The sequence below is a fragment of the Oncorhynchus clarkii genome, unplaced genomic scaffold (genome assembly GCF_045791955.1).
Source record: "Oncorhynchus clarkii lewisi isolate Uvic-CL-2024 unplaced genomic scaffold, UVic_Ocla_1.0 unplaced_contig_358_pilon_pilon, whole genome shotgun sequence".
Lineage (NCBI taxonomy): Eukaryota > Metazoa > Chordata > Actinopteri > Salmoniformes > Salmonidae > Oncorhynchus > Oncorhynchus clarkii.
Window position 1 is genome coordinate 110001 of NW_027257955.1, and position 21152 is coordinate 131152.

The following is a 21152-nucleotide window of genomic DNA, read 5'->3' on the forward strand; positions in this document are numbered from 1 at the left end:
AACCGGCTTCGTCCACTAGGGAATTTTGTCATTGTATCATGTAGTAATCCAAATATACACTGTTTGTCTGTTATGTCATTCTGTGTGATTATTTAGTTAGTTAGTAAATAAATAATTAAGCCAATTTGTATATCGCTGATTCATGATTTAGGCTAGGGTTTCGTGCAGATATCCAAGGGTTTGCGACGTTCAATAATGACAACTGATGAGGTAATAATAACAATTAATTAATAACAATAAGCGACTGTTTTTGATAATATATAAAAATATCTGAAGAGTTATATTCGGGAAATTGACATTCTATAAACAAAATCTTCCCATGGTGCCTCGACTTCCTAGTTAATTCAAGTTTACATGATTAGTTTAATCAGTAATTACACACAGAGAACTGATTTGATAAATAAGTCTTCACATTTAATGATAGTCACAGACACGACAACACAAATTAATTAAATGAAACAAAACGACTAAATTGACGAGTTTTTTTCAAAGTTAGAAACAAGAAATACACATTCATTCAAATCTATTTAATAAAATCTACAACTTTCCAAATCAAATCATTAACATCTAAAGGGTTCATATTTATATTCAATCAATCCAAATCCATAATCAAAATAAAATACACGTTTTAAAAAATGTCTCGTCGAGGAAAAAAAACTAAAGTAGGCCTATTTTTTTTGTGGTAATATTTCATACAAACATGATTTCATGCGACATCAACAAAAACACAAATTCTCAGTCACACACATGTCAGAACACAGCCCCCCCCTTTATGATCTTATTGTAGGTGTCCTGGAAAATGTGGAAGCTCATCCCCCTGTGTGCTCCCTCTGATGTGTTTTCAGGTTCCCTAACTGGGTAAAATGCTTTCCACACTGGGAACATTGGAAAGGTTTTTCTCCTGTGTGTGAACTCTCATGTGTTTTCAGATTTCCTAACTGGGTAAAACATTCGCTGATTCGGGAACATTTTGCAATTTTGGGCGGATTTTCTATTGGACAAATTCTGATAAGTCCATCCCCGTTTTCTATTGGACAAATTCTGATAAGCCCCTCCCCGTTTTATAATGAATACACCCCAGGGGTTGGAATCAAAATTCTAGAACCAGAACTCCTTTCATTCCGCACCAATCAGTGTGGACAGAGCAGCTTGCTATGGGAGTGGGCAAGCTACTTATTTACATGCGTGATGGATAGACAAGTGTAGAGCGCAAGAAGCCACATACATTTTGTGGGCGGAGAGAGCAAGAGAGGGAGGAGCAGGCTTGACTTGAAGAGCTGGGCATCTTGTTGTAGCGTATCATTATCTGAATTAGACCCACAGAATTATACCTACGGAGGAGGAGGCTTCTATGGAGGAACGTTGAACTTCAGTGTGTGTTCAGTGACATCAGCATTAAAAACACATCTTACCTTTCTGTAGTTAATAAATCCAATGTGAAACGTGATAACTATAGTATCATTGAAAAAGTGAATCCCTTCTTCTCTAATTAAAAATCTCTCTATCTTCTGAATCAAACTTGAAAACGTCAGTGCAGTAGTTTATGCCTCTGGTGGGGAGGGGCTACAGCTATGATGCTTATGAGGGGGCGGGGCTACAGCTATGATGCTTCTGTGGGAGGGGCAGGTACTCAAAACACAATGGAAAACATGTTCAGCTGGGAGAGTTCTGACTGAGAATTAGGGCTTTGCCCTTTGTTGGCTTTAAAAACTATATTTATTTTTTTATTTTATTCTATTTAAAAAAAAATAAGAAAATTCTCCACAATTTCGTTGTATCCAATTGGTAGTTACAGTCTTGTCCCATCGCTGCAACTCCAGTACAGACTCGGGAGAGGCAAAGGTCGAGAGCCGTGCGTCCTCCGAAACACAACCCAGCCAAGCCGTACTGCTTCTTGACACAATGCCCGCCGCACCAATGTGGTGGAGTTAACACTGTACACCTGGCGACGTGTCAGCGAGCATTGTGCCCGGCCCGCCACAGGAGTCGCTAGTTCACGATGGGACAACAACATCCCTGCCGGCCAAACCCTCCCCTATCCCGGCGATGCTGGGCCAAACTCTCCACTAACCCGGACGATGCGGAGCCAAACCCTCCCTTAACCCAGACGATGCTGGGCCAAAACCTCCCCTAAATTGGACGATGCTGGGCCAAAACCTCCCCTAAATCGGACGATGCTGGGCCAAAACCTCCCCTAAATCGGACGATGCTGGGCCAAACCCTCCCCTAACCCGGACGATGCTGGGCCAAACCCTCCCCTAACCCAGACGATGCTAGGCCAAACCCTCCCCTAACCCGGACGATGCTGGGCCAAACCCTCCCCTAACCCGGACGATGCTGGGCTAATTGTGCACCACCTCATTGGTCTCCCGGTCGTGGACGAATGCGAGCCTGGACTAGAACCAGGATCTCTAGTGACACAGCTAGCACTGAGACAGAACCTGGACTAGAAGCAGGATCTCTAGTGACACAGCTAGCACTGAGACATAACCTGGACTAGAACCAGGATCTCTAATGGCACAGCTAGCACTGAGACAGAACCTGGACTAGAACCAGGATCTCTAGTGACAGAGCTAGCACTGAGGCAGAACCTGGACTAGAACCAGGATCTCTAGTGGCACGCCTGGACTAGAACCAGGATCTCTAGTGACACAGCTACCACTGAGACAGAGCCTGGACTAGAACCAGGATCTCTAGTGACACAGCTAGCACTGAGACAGAGCCTGGACTAGAACCAGGATCTCTAGTGACACAGCTACCACGGAGACAGAACCTGGACTAGAACCAGGATCTCTAGTGACCCCAACAACAGAATGGTATGGGCGTACCCCAACAACAGAATAGTGTGGGTCGTACCCCAACAACAGAATAGTGTGGGTCGTACCCCAACAACAGAATGGTGTGGGTCATACCCCAACAACAGAATGGCATGGGCGTACCCCAACAACAGAATAGTGTGGGTCGTACCCCAACAACAGAATGGTGTGGGTCATACCCCAACAACAGAATGGTGTGGGTCGTACCCCAACAACAGAATGGTGTGAGTCGTACCCCAACAACAGAATGGTGTGGGTCGTACCCCAACAACAGAATGGTGTGGGTCATACCCCCAACAACAGAATGGTGTGGGTCATACCCCAACAACAGAATGGTGTGGGTCGTACCCCAACAACAGAATGGTGTGAGTCGTACCCCAACAACAGAATGGTGTGGGTCGTACCCCAACAACAGAATGGTGTGGGTCATACCCCCAACAACATAATGGTGTGAGTCGTACCCCAACAACAGAATGGTGTGAGTCGTACCCCAACAACAGAATGGTGTGGGCATATCCCAACAACAGAATGGTGTGGGTCGTACCCCAACAACAGAATGGTGTGGGTCGTACCCCAACAACAGAATGGTGTGGGTCGTACCCCAACAACAGAATGGTGTGGGTCGTACCCCAACAACAGAATGGTGTGGGTCGTACCCCAACAACAGAATGGTGTGGGTCGTACCCCAACAACAGATTGGCCAGCTCATCCTCCGCAGGGAGATAACGTGTTCTATGAGGAAATATTTTTTTTTTTTAAACAGTCTGTTTGAGATACAAGTTTGAGGGTTTTTGAAGTGTCAATTTATGCTTTGGCCACAAATATGAGTATAGCATGTCTCAACATTATGTCGATGAGTTAACAGAATGTTAACTTTTTAAAGAAGATTTTCACTGGACAAGTTACTGTAAAAGGACGTTATTAATACTTTACTTTTAAAATAAAAGGTTCTGTTCCGTTTCAAAGCTGATCACTTTCTTTCCCGGTTCTGGTTCTGGTTCTGTTTCTTCGTTGTTTCTGTTCTCACGCGGTTTTCTGTTCTGTTCTTCGAACCGTTTCCAACTCCTGGGGTCGTTGTTAAAACTGTGTGTGTTCTCTCGTGCCTTTTCAGGTTCACCAACTGGGTAAAATCCTTTCCACACTGCGGACAATGGAAAGATTTTTCTCCTGTGTGTATTTTCTCATGCCTTTTCAGGTTCCCTATCTGGGTAAAACCCTTTCCACACTGGGAACATTGGAAAGGCTTCTCTCTTGTGTGTGTTCTTTTGTGATCTTTCAGGTTCCCTAACCGTGTAAAACCCTTCCCACACTGGGTGCATTGGAAAGTCTTCTTTCCTGTGTGTAATTTTTCATGTTTGTTTAGGTTCCCTAACTTGGTAAAATTCTTTCCACACATAGAACAATGGTAAGCTGTCTCCCATGTGTGTGTCCTTTCATGCTCCTTCAGGCTCCCTAACCTTTTAAAACTATTTCCACACTTGGAGCATTGGAATGGCTTCTCTCCTGTGTGTGTTCTCTCATGCTTTTTCAGGTTTCCTAACCATGTAAAATTCTTTCCACACTGCGAACATTGGAAAGGCTTCTCTCCTGTGTGTACTCTTTTATGATCCTTCAGGTTCCCTAACCGTGTAAAACCCTTCCCACACTGGGAGCATTGGAAAGGCTTCTCTCCTGTGTGTAATTGTTTATGTTTTTTTAGGTTCCCTAACTTGGTAAAATTCTTTCCACACAGAGAGCAATGGTAAGATGTCTCCCCTGTGTGTGCCCTTTCATGCACCTTCAAGCTCCCCAATTGTGTAAAACTCTTTCCACAATGGGAGCATTGGAACGGCTTTTCTCCTGTGTGTGTTCTCTCATGCTTTTTCAGGCTCCCTAACAGGGTAAAACCCTTTCCACACTGAGAACATTGGAAACGCTTCTCTCCTGTGTGTATTAATTTATGTTCGTTCAGGCTCCGTAACCGTGTAAAACTCTTTCCACACTGGGAACATTGGTAAGGCTTCTCTCCTGTGTGTACTCTTTTGTGATCCTTCAGGTTCCCTAACCGTGTAAAACCCTTCCCACACTGGGAGCATTGGAAAGGCTTCTCTCCTGTGTGTAATTCTGTATGTTTTATTAGGTTCCTTAGCTTGGTAAAATCCTTTCCACACAGGGAGCAATGGTAAGATGTCTCCCCTGTGTGTGTCCTTTCATGCTCCTTCAAGCTCCCTAACTGTGGAAAACTCTTTCCACACTGGGAGCATTGGAACGGTTTCTCTCCCGTGTGTGTTCTCTCATGCTTTTTCAGGTTCCCTAACCACCTAAAGCCCTTTCCACACCGGGAGCATTGGAAAGGCTTCTCTCCTGTGTGTATTATTTTATGTTCTTTCAGGCTCCCTAACCGTGTAAAACTCTTTCCACATTGGGCACATTGGAAAGGTTTCTCTCCTGTGTGTATTCTCTCATGCCTTTTCAGGTTCCCTAACCGGGTAAAACTCTTTCCACATTGGGAACATTGTGAAGTCTTCCCACCTGTGTCTGTTCTATCATGACTTTTCAGCTTCCATAACCACTTAAAACTCTTTTTACACTGGGACCAGTGATGTCGTCTCACTGGTTTGGGCGTCTCTGGGTCTGGTTCCCCTGAAGGACTCTTCCTGCTGTCAGAGTGAGAGTCCGGTCTCTCTCCTGCCAAAGACAAACAAGAGTATTTGGTTAAACAGAGAGATCTAAATTAAAGCTCCACATGATAAAACTTTAAGATTGAGGTTTAATCCAGACTAGATCACTCATTATAAAATAGCAAATTTGAATCCTGGATGCTGATTGGTTGATTGCTTTAGTTATTCAAGATAATTAATGGGAAATGCCTGTTAACAGTTCCATTTGAATTACCCCTACACATTCACTGTCCCACAGCCCTGCCAGGAAATGTAGAAACAAATCTCCACTGTCCCACAGCCCAGCCAGGCAATTTATAAACGAATCTCCACTGTCCCACAGCCCAGCCAGGCAAGTCATAAACTAATCTCCACTGTCCCACAGCCCTGCCAGGCAATTTATAAACTCATCTGCACTGTCCCACAGCCCAGCCAGGAAATGTAGAAACAAATTTCCACTGTCCCACAGCCCAGCCAGGCAATTTATAAACTAATCTCCACTGTCCCACAGCCTAGCCAGGCAAGTCATAAACTAATCTCCACAGTCCCACAGCCCTGCCAGGCAATTTATAAACTTATCTCCACTGTCCCACAGCCCAGCCAGGCAATTTATAAACTCATCTCCACTGTCCCACAGCCAAGCCAGGTAATTTATAAACTAACCTCCACTGTCCCACAGCCTAGCCAGGCAATTTATAAACTAATCTCCACTGTCCCACAGCCCTGCCAGGCAATTTATAAACTAATCTCCACTGGTCAAAAAAAATCTAGACATAATTACCCTGTGCTTCTAGTCCAGCATTTGGTTTGCAACAGAAGGGATTTGAATAAATAAACCTCTGCAACTGTTAGAACCATTTTGTCTGTAAAATAGAATGTGGCTAGAACTTATTGTGATGATTTAATATTGGACACTTTTTACCCTCATTATTTATATAGACACCAATATATATATATATATATATATATATATATATATATATATATATATACCAATATGAAATACAACCTGTTTTACCATCAACATCAATTACAACCTGCTCTACCACCAATATCAATTACAACCTGTTTTATATCAATTACAACCTGCTCTACCACCAATATCAATTACAACCTGTTTTATATCAATTACAACCTGCTCTACCACCAATATCAATTACAACCTGTTTTATATCAATTACAACTTGTTCTACCACCAACATCAATTACAACCTGTTTTATATCAATTACAACCTGTTCTACCACCAACATCAATTACAACCTGTTTTATATCAATTACAACCTGTTCTACCACCAATATCAATTACAACCTGTTTTATATCAATTACAACCTGTTCTACCACCAACATCAATTACAACCTGTTTTATATCAATTACAACCTGTTCTACCACCAATATCAATTACAACCTGTTTTATATCAATTACAACCTGTTCTACCACCAACATCAATTACAACCTGTTTTATATCAATATCAATTACAACCTGTTTTATATCAATTACAACCTGTTCTTCCACCAACATCAATTACAACCTGTTTTATATCAATATCAATTACAACCTGTTTTATATCAATTACAACCTGTTTTATATCAATATCAATTACAACCTGTTTTATATCAATTACAACCTGTTCTTCCACCAACATCAATTACAACCTGTTTTATATCAATATCAATTACAACCTGTTTTATATCAATTACAACCTGCTCTACCACCAATATCAATTACAACCTGTTTCATATCAATATCAATTACAACCTGTTCTACCACCAATATCAATTACAACCTGTTCTACCACCAATATCAATTACAACCTGTTTTATATCAATATCAATTACAACCTGTTTTATATCAATATCAATTACAACCTGTTCTACCACCAATATCAATTACAACCTGTTTTATATCAATTACAACCTGCTCTACCACCAATATCAATTACAACCTGTTTTATATCAATTGCAACCTGTTTTATATCAATTACAGCCTGTTTTATATCAATTACAGCCTGTTTTATATCAATTACAGCCTGTTTTATATCAATTACTGCCTGTTTTATATCAATTACAACCTGTTTTATATCAATTACAACCTGCTCTACCACCAATATCAATTACAACCTGTTTTATATCAATTGCAACCTGTTTTATATCAATTACAGCCTGTTTTATATCAATTACAGCCTGTTTTATATCAATTACAGCCTGTTTTATATCAATTACTGCCTGTTTTATATCAATTACAACCTGTTTTATATAAATTACAGCCTGTTTTATATCAACATCAATTACAACCTGTTTTATATCAACATCAATTACAACCTGTTTTATATCAATTACAACCTGTTTTATATCAATATCAATTACAACCTGTTCTACCACCAATATCAATTACAACCTGTTTTATATCAATTACAACCTGTTTTATATCAATATCAATTACAACCTGTTTTATATCAATTACAACCTGTTTTATATCAATATCAATTACAACCTGTTTTATATCAACATCAATTACAACCTGTTTTATATCAATTACAACCTGTTTTATATCAATATCAATTACAACCTGTTTTATATCAATTACAACCTGTTCTACCACCAATATCAATTACAACCTGTTCTACCACCAATATCAATTACAACCTGTTTCATATCAATATCAATTACAACCTGTTTTATATCAATTACAACCTGTTTTATATCAACATCAATTACAACCTGTTTTATATCAATTACAACCTGTTTTATATCAACATCAATTACAACCTGTTTTATATCAATTACAACCTGTTTTATATCAATATCAATTACAACCTGTTTTATATCAATTACAACCTGTTCTACCACCAATATCAATTACAACCTGTTTCATATCAATATCAATTACAACCTGTTCTACCACCAATATCAATTACAACCTGTTCTACCACCAATATCAATTACAACCTGTTTTATATCAATATCAATTACAACCTGTTTTATATCAATATCAATTACAACCTGTTCTACCACCAATATCAATTACAACCTGTTTTATATCAATTACAACCTGTTCTACCACCAATATCAATTACAACCTGTTTTATATCAATTGCAACCTGTTTTATATCAATTACAGCCTGTTTTATATCAATTACAGCCTGTTTTATATCAATTACTGCCTGTTTTATATCAATTACAACCTGTTTTATATAAATTACAGCCTGTTTTATATCAATTATAGCCTGTTTTATATCAATTACAACCTGTTTTACTATCAATATCAATTACAACCTGTTTTATATCAATTACAGCCTGTTTTATATCAATTACAACCTGTTTTATATCAATTACAGCCTGTTTTATATCAATTACAGCCTGTTTTACTATTAATATCAATTACAACCTGTTTTACTATCAATATCAATTACAACCTGTTTTATATCAATTACAGCCTGTTTTATATCAATTACAGCCTGTTTTATATCAATTACAACCTGTTCTACCATCAATATCATCAGTGTAGATGAAGGGGAGGAGACAGGTTAAAGAAGGATTTTTAAGCCTTGAGACAACAGAGACATGGATTGTGTGTGTGTGCCATTTAGAGGGTGAATGGGCAAGACACAATACTTCAGTGTCTTTGAACGGGGTACGGAAGTAGGTGAAAAGCACACCGGCTCGTGTCAAGAACTGCAACGCTGCAGGGTTTTTTAAAACTCAACAGTTTCCTGTGTTTATCAAGAATGGTCCACCACCAAAAGGACATCCAGACAAATTGACACAGCTGTGGGAAGCATTCATGGGGCAGCAACCCTGTGGAATGCTTTCGACACATTGAAGAGCCTCGATATACAGTGCCTTCGGAAAGTATTCAGACCCATTCACATTTTGTTACGTTACAGCCTTATTCTAAAATTGATTTAATAAATACAAATCCTTAGCAATCTAAACGCAAAACCCCAAAATGACAAAGCAAAAACAGTTTTTTTTAAAACATTTTTGCAAATGTATTACAAATAAAAAGCAGAAATACCTTATTTACATAATTATTCAGACCCTTTGCGATGATACTTTGAAATTGAGCTCAGATGCATCCTGTTTCCATTGATCATCCTTGAGAAGTTTCTACAACTTGATTGGAGTCCACCTGTGGTCATTTCAATTGATTGGACATGATATGGAAAGACACATACCTAGGGTTGCACATTTTGGTGAATATTCAGAGGTGGAAACTTTCCGAATATATGGGAATTAACGGGAATATATGCAAATGTATATTAATACAGTGGCTGTCACGTTCTGACCTCTTTTTTATGTCTTTGTGTTAGGTTGGTCAGGGCGTGAGTTGGGGTGGGTTGTCTATGTTCTTTGTTATGTCTTTGTGTTAGGTTGGTCAGGGCGTGAGTTGGGTTGTCTATGTTCTGTTTTATGTCTTTGTGTTAGGTTGGTCAGGGCGTGAGTTGGGTTGTCTATGTTCTGTTTTATGTCTTTGTGTTAGGTTGGTCAGGGCGTGAGTTGGGGTGGGTTGTCTATGTTCTGTTTTCTGTCTTTGTGTTAGGTTGGTCAGGGCGTGAGTTGGGTTGTCTATGTTCTGTTTTATGTCTTTGTGTTAGGTTGGTCAGGGCGTGAGTTGGGGTGGGTTGTCTATGTTCTGTTTTATGTCTTTGTGTTGGTTGGTCAGGGCGTGAGTTGGGTTGTCTATGTTATTTTTATGTCTTTGTGTTAGGTTGGTCAGGGCGTGAGCTGGGTTGTCTATGTTCTTTGTTATGTCTTTGTGTTAGGTTGGTCAGGGCGTGAGTTGGGGTGGGTAGTCTATGTTCTTTGTTATGTCTTTGTGTTAGGTTGGTCAGGGCGTGAGTTGGGGTGGGTTGTCTATGTTCTTTGTTATGTCTTTGTGTTAGGTTGGTCAGGGCGTGAGTTGGGGTGGGTTGTCTATGTTCTTTGTTATGTCTTTGTGTTAGGTTGGTCAGGGCGTGAGTTGGGGTGGGTTGTCTATGTTCTTTGTTATGTCTTTGTGTTAGGTTGGTCTGGGTGTGAGTTGGGTTGTCTATGTTCTTTGTTATGTCTTTGTATTAGGTTGGTCAGGGCGTGAGTTGGGTTGTCTATGTTCTGTTTTATGTCTTTGTGTTGGGTTGGTCAGGGCGTGAGTTGGGTTGTCTATGTTCTGTTTTATGTCTTTGTGTTAGGTTGGTCAGGGCGTGAGTTGGGGTGGGATGTCTATGTTCTGTTTTATGTCTTTGTGTTAGGTTGGTCAGGGCGTGAGTTGGGGTGGGTTGTCTATGTTCTGTTTTATGTCTTTGTGTTAGGTTGGTCAGGGCGTGAGTTGGGTTGTCTATGTTCTGTTTTATGTCTTTGTGTTAGGTTGGTCAGGGCGTGAGTTGGGGTGGGATGTCTATGTTCTGTTTTATGTCTTTGTGTTAGGTTGGTCAGGGCGTGAGTTGGGGTGGGTTGTCTATGTTCTGTTTTATGTCTTTGTGTTAGGTTGGTCAGGGCGTGAGTTGGGTTGTCTATGTTCTGTTTTTTGTCTTTGTGTTAGGTTGGTCAGGGCGTGAGTTGGGGTGGGATGTCTATGTTCTGTTTTATGTCTTTGTGTTAGGTTGGTCAGGGCGTGAGTTGGGGTGGGTTGTCTATGTTCTGTTTTATGTCTTTGTGTTAGGTTGGTCAGGGCGTGAGTTGGGTTGTCTATGTTCTGTTTTATGTCTTTGTGTTAGGTTGGTCAGGGCGTGAGTTGGGTTGTCTATGTTCTGTTTTATGTCTTTGTGTTAGGTTGGTCAGGGCGTGAGTTGGGGTGGGATGTCTATGTTCTGTTTTATGTCTTTGTGTTAGGTTGGTCAGGGCGTGAGTTGGGTTGTCTATGTTCTGTTTTATGTGTTTGTGTTAGGTTGGTCAGGGCGTGAGTTGGGGTGGGTTGTCTATGTTCTGTTTTATGTCTTTGTGTTAGGTTGGTCAGGGCGTGAGTTGGGTTGTCTATGTTCTGTTTTATGTCTTTGTGTTAGGTTGGTCAGGGCGTGAGTTGGGTTGTCTATGTTCTGTTTTATGTCTTTGTGTTAGGTTGGTCAGGGCGTGAGTTGGGTTGTCTATGTTCTGTTTTATGTCTTTGTGTTAGGTTGGTCAGGGCGTGAGTTGGGTTGTCTATGTTCTGTTTTATGTCTTTGTGTTAGGTTGGTCAGGGCGTGAGTTGGGGTGGGATGTCTATGTTCTGTTTTATGTCTTTGTGTTAGGTTGGTCAGGGCGTGAGTTGGGTTGTCTATGTTCTGTTTTATGTGTTTGTGTTAGGTTGGTCAGGGCGTGAGTTGGGGTGGGTTGTCTATGTTCTGTTTTATGTCTTTGTGTTAGGTTGGTCAGGGCGTGAGTTGGGTTGTCTATGTTCTGTTTTATGTCTTTGTGTTAGGTTGGTCAGGGCGTGAGTTGGGTTGTCTATGTTCTGTTTTATGTCTTTGTGTTAGGTTGGTCAGGGCGTGAGTTGGGGTGGGTTGTCTATGTTCTTTGTTATGTCTTTGTGTTAGGTTGGTCTGGGCGTGAGTTGGGTTGTCTATGTTATTTTTATGTCTTTGTGTTAGGTTGGTCAGGGCGTGAGCTGGGTTGTCTATGTTCTTTTTTATGTCTTTGTGTTAGGTTGGTCAGGGCGTGAGTTGGGTTGTCTATGTTCTGTTTTATGTCTTTGTGTTAGGTTGGTCAGGGCGTGAGTTGGGTTGTCTGTTCTTTTTTATGTCTTTGTGTTGGTTGGTCAGGGCGTGAGTTGGGTTGTCTATGTTCTTTTTTATGTCTTTGTGTTAGGTTGGTCAGGGCGTGAGTTGGGTTGTCTATGTTCTTTGTTATGTCTTTGTGTTAGGTTGGTCAGGGCGTGAGTTGGGTTGTCTGTTCTTTTTTATGTCTTTGTGTTGGTTGGTCAGGGTGTGAGTTGGGTTGTCTATGTTCTTTTTTATGTCTTTGTGTTAGGTTGGTCAGGGCGTGAGTTGGGTTGTCTATGTTCTTTGTTATGTCTTTGTGTTAGGTTGGTCAGGGCGTGAGTTGGGTTGTCTATGTTCTTTGTTATGTCTTTGTGTTAGGTTGGTCAGGGCGTGAGTTGGGTTGTCTATGTTCTTTTTTATGTCTTTGTGTTGGGTTGGTCAGGGCGTGAGCTGGGGTGGGTTGTCTATGTTCTTTTTTCTATGTTATATTTTCTCCGTGTTTGGCCTAGTATGGTTCTCAATCAGAGGCAGGTGTCGTTCGTTGTCTCTGATTGAGAATCATACTTAGGTAGCCTTTTACCACCTGTGTTTTGTGGGTGATTATTTTCTGTTTAGTGTTTTCTGCACCTTACAGGACTGTTTCGGTTTTTCACATTGTTATTTTGTATTTCAGTGTTCAGTAATAAAACATCATGAACAGATACCACATTGGTCCGACATTTCATACTCGTCGTGAGACGACGAAGACAACCGTTACAGTGGCTTTGCGAAAGTATTCACACCCATGGCATTTTCCTATTTTGTTGCCTTACAACCTGACCACCCCCCAAAGTCAATACTTTGTAGAGCCAGCTTTTGCAGCAATTACAGCTGCAAGTCTCTTGGGGTATGTCTATATAAGCTTGGCACATCTAGCCACTGGGATTTTTTCCCATTCTTCAAGGCAAAACTGCTCCAGCACCTTCAAGTTGGATGGGTTCAGAAGGTGTACAGCAATCTTTAAGTCATACCACAGATTGTCAATTGGATTGAGGTCTGGGCTTTGACTAGGCCATTCCAAGATATGTAAATGTTTCCCCTTAAACCACTCAAGTGTTGCTTTAGCAGTATGCTTAGGGTCATTGTCCTGCTGGAAGGTGAACCTCCGTCCCAGTCTCAAATATCTGGAAGACTGAAACAGGTTTCCCCCAAGAATTACCCTTTATTTAGCGCCATCCATCATTCCTTCAATCCTGACCAGTTTCCCAGACCCTGCTGATGAAAAACATCAGCATGATGATGCCTCCACCATGCTTCACTGTGGGGATAGTGTTCTTTGGGTGATGAGAGGTGTTGGGTTTGCGCCAGACATAGCTTTTTCCTTGATGGCCAAAAAGCACAATTTTAGTCTCATCTGACCAGAGTTCCTTCTTCCATATGTTTGGGGAGTCTCCCACATGCCTTTTGGTGAACTCCAAAAGTGTTTGCTTATTTTCTTCTTTAAGCAATGGCTTTTTTCTGGCCACTCTTCCGTAAAGCCCAGCTCTGTGGAGTGTACGGCTTAAAGTGGTCCTATGGACAGATACTCCAGTCTCCGCTGTGGAGCTTTGCAGATCCTTCAGGATTATCTTTGGTCTCTTTGTTGCCTCTCTGATTAATGCCCTCCTTGCCTGGTCTGTGAGTTTTGGTGAGCGGCCCTCTCTTGGCAGGTTTGTTGTGGTGCCATACTCTTTTCTTTTTACAATAATGGATTTAATGGTGCTCCGTGGGATGTTCAAAGTTTTGTATATTTTTTATAAACCAACCTTATTCTGTTCCTATCCACAACTTTGTCCCTGACCTGTTTGGAGAGCTCCTTGGTCTTCATGGTGTCACTTTGGGGGTGAATAACATATGCATGCACCACTTTTCTGTATTTTTAAAAATTTCTTTAATTTCAAAACATGTTATTTTTTAAATTTCACTTCACCAATTTGGACAATTTTGTGTATGTCCATTACATGAAATCCAAATAAAAATCTATTTAAATTACAGGTTGTAATGCAACAAAATAGGAAAAACGCAGAGGGGGATGAATACTTTTGCAAGGCGCTGTACCATTTAAATGTAGATGTTTTTTGCATTAGATATATTTACCATGTTATATTATATATATATTATATATATATCATATTATACGGAGACGGAAACATAAACCTTTTACCTTTATCATAAGTAGACATAATTACAAATTATTAAATCCTTCCAATATAAATAAATAAAAACAATTTAGTTCCGAATTTAACTTTTATTAAATGAGTTGACTCTTAGGAAGCAAAGGTACACTACTGACGATGCGCTCCCCAAATTTCACCAGGCTCACTGTTCATGAACTCTTGGAAGTGCACAAAGGATAGTAACATCTCATCCTGTGTTCTTGGAATCACATGGAATGATTTCACTGAACATCAAAGGAAAGGGAATTTTGAATGATCCCCAATGATCCATCGCATCTCCCAAAAACATTTTCAACATACATCTGTAAAATGATAGTCTAGAAACTAAAGCTTTATTTGTTTTTCTCTCAGGCTTCCATGTCTTCTCCCTGGACCTCCTCAATGTCCACCTCTTGAACATCAGACTCTGAGGGCTCATCTTCACTGTCACTTTCCAACCTTGTTGAGGATGGCTCGTTGTCAGGCTCATATGTTACGTGTGTATGTTTTTCGGTGTTCATGCTCTGGACCTGGTACCCTGTGTTTTGGGTTGGTCCACATTTTCCGCGCCCTGTGTTGTTGGGCATTATTCTCAGTGCGATATTAAAGTGCACGTCTTCCTGTGGAACTATATGCTCTCTGCGCCTGATTCTTCCCTCACGCACCAAGTTTCCCGTGACACAGTGAAAATGTCTCCACACATCAGATAGTGCCCGTGGCATTTTTCTGTAAAGACTAAAAAATAAATGAGTAAAAAAATATATATATATACACAATTCCATGTACAGATAAATAATTAAGCAATTAGATTAAACAACTCCATCGTAAGATAATGGTTTAAAATGAAACATGTATGGAAACAGGTGAATTAACACTCCTCAGTTAGCTCAAGCAAGCTAAACCCCACACGGTAGCAAAAACTAACTAGCAGAAAGTTAGAAATTATTTAAAAACACTTTGCAATTTACTACTTAACAAAAAACAGTTTTACCAAAATATGCCACAAGACCTAGAGTTGCCTTTGTGTATCCCACAAAAAAAGGCTCACCGTTATAAGCTAACTTTTTTGATGAATTTAAGTCAAATTCCCGTGGAACATTTTCTGAAAATGTCCAGAAATTTACCGGAATGTTTCCGACCCTTTGCAACCCGACATCTTTTTACTACATGATTCCATGTGTGTTATTTCATAGTTTTGATGTCTTCACTATTATTCTACAATGTAGAAAATAGTAAAAATAAAGAAAACCCCTTGAATGAGTAGGCGTGTCCAAACTTTTGACTGGTACTGTATATATCCTGTGTGTCTCTAGGAAGGGAATCTGTCTGGGTGTTATAATATATATATATATATACATATATATATATATATAATGTGTGTCTCTAGGAGGAGGAATCTGGCTGCATGTCCTAAAGTGCACAGCGCCAAAAAAAATTTTGCAAAATTGCAAAATTCACTACGGAGTTCCAACTGCCTCTGGAAGCAACTCCCCTTGTCCATCTGTTGGCAGCGATCAAAACGCAACACAATCTACACCGGTCATAGAAGGATAAATAAAATGCATTCACTCAATAAAGTTAATGGAAATATGTTGTTCATCTTTTTAAAAAAAGATACACTGCTCAAAAAAAATAAAGGGAACACTAAAATAACACATCCTAGATCTGAATGAATGAAATATTCTTATGAAATACTTTTTTCTTTACATAGTTGAATGTGCTGACAACAAAATCACACAAAAATGATCAATGGAAATCAAACCCATGTAGGTCTGGATTTGGAGTCACACTCAAAATTAAAGTGGAAAACCACACTACAGGCTGATCCAACTTTGATGTAATGTCCTTAAAACAAGTCAAAATGAGGCTCAGTAGTGTGTGTGGCCTCCACGTGCCTGTCTGACTAACTGTTGTTGATGTTGAAAGAAGCGTTCCGTCCACTAGATTATACGTCACACCAGCAGCATAACTTTAAATTCCCAGACCGCCATCTGCTGACTGGAGTGGGTAACGCATGCTCCTGATGAGGTGGCGGATGGTCTCCTCCCAGACCTGGACTAAAGCATCCACCAACTCCTGGACAGTCTGTGGTGCAACGTGGCGTTGGTGGATGGAGCGGGACATGATGTCCCAGATGTGCTCAATTGGATTCAGGTCTGGGGAACGGGCGGGCCAGTCCATAGCATCAATGCCTTCCTCTTGCAGGAACTGCTGACACACTCCAGCCACATGAGGTCTAGCATTGTCTTGCATTATGAGGAACCCAGGGCCAATCACACCAGCATATGGTCTCACAAGGGGTTTGAGGATCTCATCTCGGTACCTAATGGCAGTCAGGCTACCTCTGGCGAGCACATGGAGGGCTGTGCGGCCCCCCAAATAAATGCCACCCCACACCATGACTGACCCACCGCCAAACCGGTCATGCTGGAGGATGTTGCAGGCAGCAGAACGTTCTCCACGGCGTCTCCAGACTCTGTCACGTGCTCAGTGTGAACCTGCTTTCATCTGTGAAGAGCACAGGGCGCCAGTGGCGAATTTGCCAATCTTGGTGTTCTCTGGCAAATGCCAAACGTCCTGCACGGTGTTGGGCTATAAGCACAACCCTAACCTGTGGACGTCGGGCCCTCATACCACCCTCATGGAGTCTGTTTCTGACCGTTTGAGCAGACACATGCACATTTGTGGCCTGCTGGAGGTCATTTTGCAGGGCTCTGGCAGTGCTCCTCCTTGCACAAAGGCGGAGGTAGCGGTCCTGCTGCTGGGTTGTTGCCCTCCTACGGCCTCCTCCACGTCTCCTGATGTACTGGCCTGTCTCCTGGTAGCGCCTCCATGCTCTGGACACTACGCTGACAGACACAGCAAACCTTCTTGCCACAGCTCGCATTGATGTGCCATCCTGGATGAGCTGCACAACCTGAGCCACTTGTGTGGGTTGTAGACTCCGTCTCATGCTACCACTAGAGTGAAAGCACCGCCAGCATTCAAAAGTGACCAAAACATCAGCCAGGAAGCATAGGAACTGAGAAGTGGTCTGTGGTCCCCACCTGCAGAACCACTCCTTTATTGGGGGTGTCTTGCTAATTGCCTATAATTTCCACCTGTTGTCTATTCCATTTGCCCAACAGCATGTGAAATTTATTGTCAATCAGTGTTGCTTCCTAAGTGGACAGTTTGATTTCACAGAATTGTGATTGACTCGGAGTTACATTGCGTTGTTTAAGTGTTCCCTTTATTTTTTTGAGCAGTATATGTATAACTGTTTTATAAAGAAAGAAGACAGTCAAACCCGTGTTCATTAACAGAACGTTCCAGATCACTCCTCTCCACGTCATCCTTAAGAACAGCCCTTAGAACATTAACTAACAGAACGTTCCAGATCACTCCTCTCCACGTCATCTTTAAGAACAGCCCTTAGAACATTAACTAACAGAACGTTCCAGATCACTCCTCTCCACGTCATCCTTAAGAACAGCCCTTAGAACATTAACTAACAGAACATTCCAGATCACATCATCCTTAAGAACAGCCCTTAGGCCTCCCGGGTGGCGCAGTGGTTAACGCACAATTGGCCTAGCGTCGCCCGGGTTAGGGAGGGATTGGTCGGTAGGGATCTCCTTGTCTCATCGCGCACCAGCGACTCTTGTGGCGGGCCGGGCGCAGTGCGCGCTAGCCAAGGTTGCCAGGTGCACGGTGTAGCCTCCGACACATTGGTGCGGCTGGCTTCCGGGTTGGATGCGCGCTGTGTTAAGAAGCAGTACGGCTGGTTGGGTTGTGTATCGGAGGACGCATGACATTCAGCCTTCGTCTCTCCTGAGCCCGTACGGGAGTTGTAGCAATGAGACAAGATAGTAGCTACTACAACAATTGGATACCACGAAATTGGGGAGAAAAAGGGGTAAAATAAAAAAAAATATTAAAAAAAGAACAGTGTTAGAACATTAACTAACAGAACGTTCCAGATCACAATGATCCTTCCTCGTCTCGATTCTGTCCTCTTCATCATTTGAAATCAGACATGAGTTGGCTGTAATATGATATGGTATCATAGATATTTAAAATCAGATCAGTCTTATAACTGAACAACGACGGACCTAACACTAACCCGATTTGATATTTAATCATGTTAATTAATGATGTTTTTTTTTAAATAATAACTTTTCTCTCATGGGATGTCGAGTACAGAGACAGAGCAAAAAGCACTACAGAGATATTCAGAGACGGTTTAAAAATAAATAAAGGCATCTTATCCATTAACGTTTTGTTGACTCTTTTGTAGCTTTTTCCCCAATTCCGACAGTACAGAACAACATATCCAAGAGTGTAATATCCTTTTACAATCACACGTTAGTTCAACAACTTCAGAGTTTGTGTCCCTGGTGTTAATCAGATCAATGTCCCTGTTTTATAAGATCGTACTCACTGTATTTACTGGTGTTAATCAGATCAATGTCCTTGTTTTATAAGATCGTACTCACTGTAATTACTGGTGTTAATCAGATCTCCAGTCTTCTGTTCTTCTTCGTCCTCCAATGTGACAGTAATCTCCCCCTCTTCCTTCCCTCCAAAAACGTCTTCCTCTTCTTTCACTGTAACAGTCATCTCCCCCTCCTCTTCCTCCTTCTCTCTAAAAACGTCTTCCTCCTCTTTCACTGTAACAGTCATCTCCCTCTCCTCTTCCTCCTTCTCTCCAAAAACGTCTTCCTCTTCTTTCACTGTAACAGTCATCTCCCCCTCCTCTTCCTCCTTCTCTCCAAAAACGTCTTCCTCTTCTTTCACTGTGACAGTCTTCTCCCCCTCCTTTATTCCAAAAACTGCAGCCTCCTCTTTCTCTTCCTTCTCCTCCTCTTCTTTCACAGTAGTCAACATCCTCCTCCTCTTTCACTCTGAAAGCGTCTTCCTCTTCTCCTTTCACTGTAACAGCCTCCTCTTCCTCCTCGAAACCCTCTTTCTCCGTCTAGCAGACCTCTTATTTAGCAACTGGGGAGAGTAGCTTTGTGACTTTATGGTCGATGATGTTAGCAAGCTAGCTAGTTAGCGTTAGCCTAGTCCTACTGCTAAGTTAACCAGCTAGCTAGAGAATCTAACAACGTTAAATATTATATTAAATGTAATAACAGCTTGATGACAACAACAAAAAAATGTGTGTTTTAAAACAACAGTGGCTTATATATACGCCAGAAAGCTTCTAAAGAGCTCCAATATTTCGGCCCTGTTGGCTAGTAAGCTCCCGAGGTGGCTGAACTGTTCATGTTGATGACGCGCTCCGTCCACTAGATTATACGTCAGCCTCCGGCAGAGTCGCCTGAAAGACGCACATCGCCATCTGCTGACTGGAGTAAGAAACGCAATTGAGAGAAGTTTTATTTTATTTCGATAAAAAAAAATAAAAAATTATGTCATGTTTTTTCATGAAATAATATTATTGTATTTAGACGTACAAAGGAAAAGCGTGTGTGTTTGATTGATTGGTGCTGATTTGAAATGAGTGAGATGATAGTGCAAAACAAACCTAACTGCATCTCCAGGCCCTGGTATATCATCACACTGTACAAACCTAACTGTATCTCCAGGCCCTGGTATATCATCACACTGTACAAACCTAACTGTATCTCCAGGCCCTGGTATATCATCACACTGTACAAACCTAACTGTATCTCCAGGCCCTGGTATATCATCACACTGTACAAACCTAACTGTATCTCCAGGCCCTGGTATATCATCACACTGTACAAACCTAACTGTATCTCCAGGCCCTGGTATATCATCACACTGTACAAACCTAACTGTATCTCCAGGCCCTGGTATATCATCACACTGTACAAACCTAACTGTATCTCCAGGCCCTGGTATATCATCACACTGTACAAACCTAACTGCATCTCCAGGCCCTGGTATATCATCACACTGTACAAACCTAACTGCATCTCCAGGCCCTGGTATATCATCACACTGTACAAACCTAACTGTATCTCCAGGCCCTGGTATATCATCACACTGTACAAACCTAACTGCAGCTCCAGGCCCTGGTATATCATCACACTGTACAAACCTAACTGCATCTCCAGGCCCTGGTATATCATCACACTGTACAAACCTAACTGCATCTCCAGGCCCTGGTATATCATCACACTGTACAAACCTAACTGTATCTCCAGGCCCTGGTATATCATCACACTGTACAAACCTAACTGCAGCTCCAGGCCCTGGTATATCATCACACTGTACAAACCTAACTGCATCTCCAGGCCCTGGTATATCATCACACTGTACAAACCTAACTGTATCTCCAGGCCCTGGTATATCATCACACTGTACAAACCTAACTGTATCTCCAGGCCCTGGTATATCATCACACTGTACAAACCTAACTGTATCTCCAGGCCCTGGTATATCATCACACTGTACAAACCTAACTGCATCTCCAGGCCCTGGTATATCATCACACTGTACAAACCTAACTGCAGCTCCAGGCCCTGGTATATCATCACACTGTACAAACCTAACTGTATCTCCAGCCCCCCCCCTCATTCTGATACTGACCAGAACTCTGTATTTATAATACCAGTTTATTATAACCCCCCCCCCCCCCCCCATTCTGATACTGACCAGAACTCTGTATTTATAATACCAGTTTATTATACACCCCCCCCCCCCCCCCATTCTGATACTGACCAGAACTCTGTATTTATAATACCAGTTTATTATACACCCCCCCCATTCTGATACTGACCAGAACTCTGTATTTATAATACCAGTTTATTATACACCCCCCCCATTCTGATACTGACCAGAACTCGGTATTTATAATACCAGTTTATTATACCCCCCCCCCCCCCCATTCTGATACTGACCAGAACTCTGTA

General features: G+C 41.5%; 1 protein-coding gene across 1 annotated transcript; it reads right to left on the reverse strand.

Moving 5' to 3' along the window:
- Nucleotides 1–3786: 3786 nt before the first annotated feature.
- LOC139394241 (zinc finger protein 271-like) lies at nt 3787–19538 on the reverse strand. Its single transcript, XM_071142266.1, has 2 exons — nt 18765–19538; nt 3787–5483 (listed from the first exon to the last, which is right to left on the reverse strand). The coding sequence occupies exons 1-2, from the start codon at nt 19153–19155 to the stop codon at nt 3787–3789; spliced, it is 2088 nt and encodes a 695-aa protein (XP_070998367.1). The 5' UTR covers nt 19156–19538.
- Between the last annotated feature and the right edge of the window lie 1614 nt (nt 19539–21152).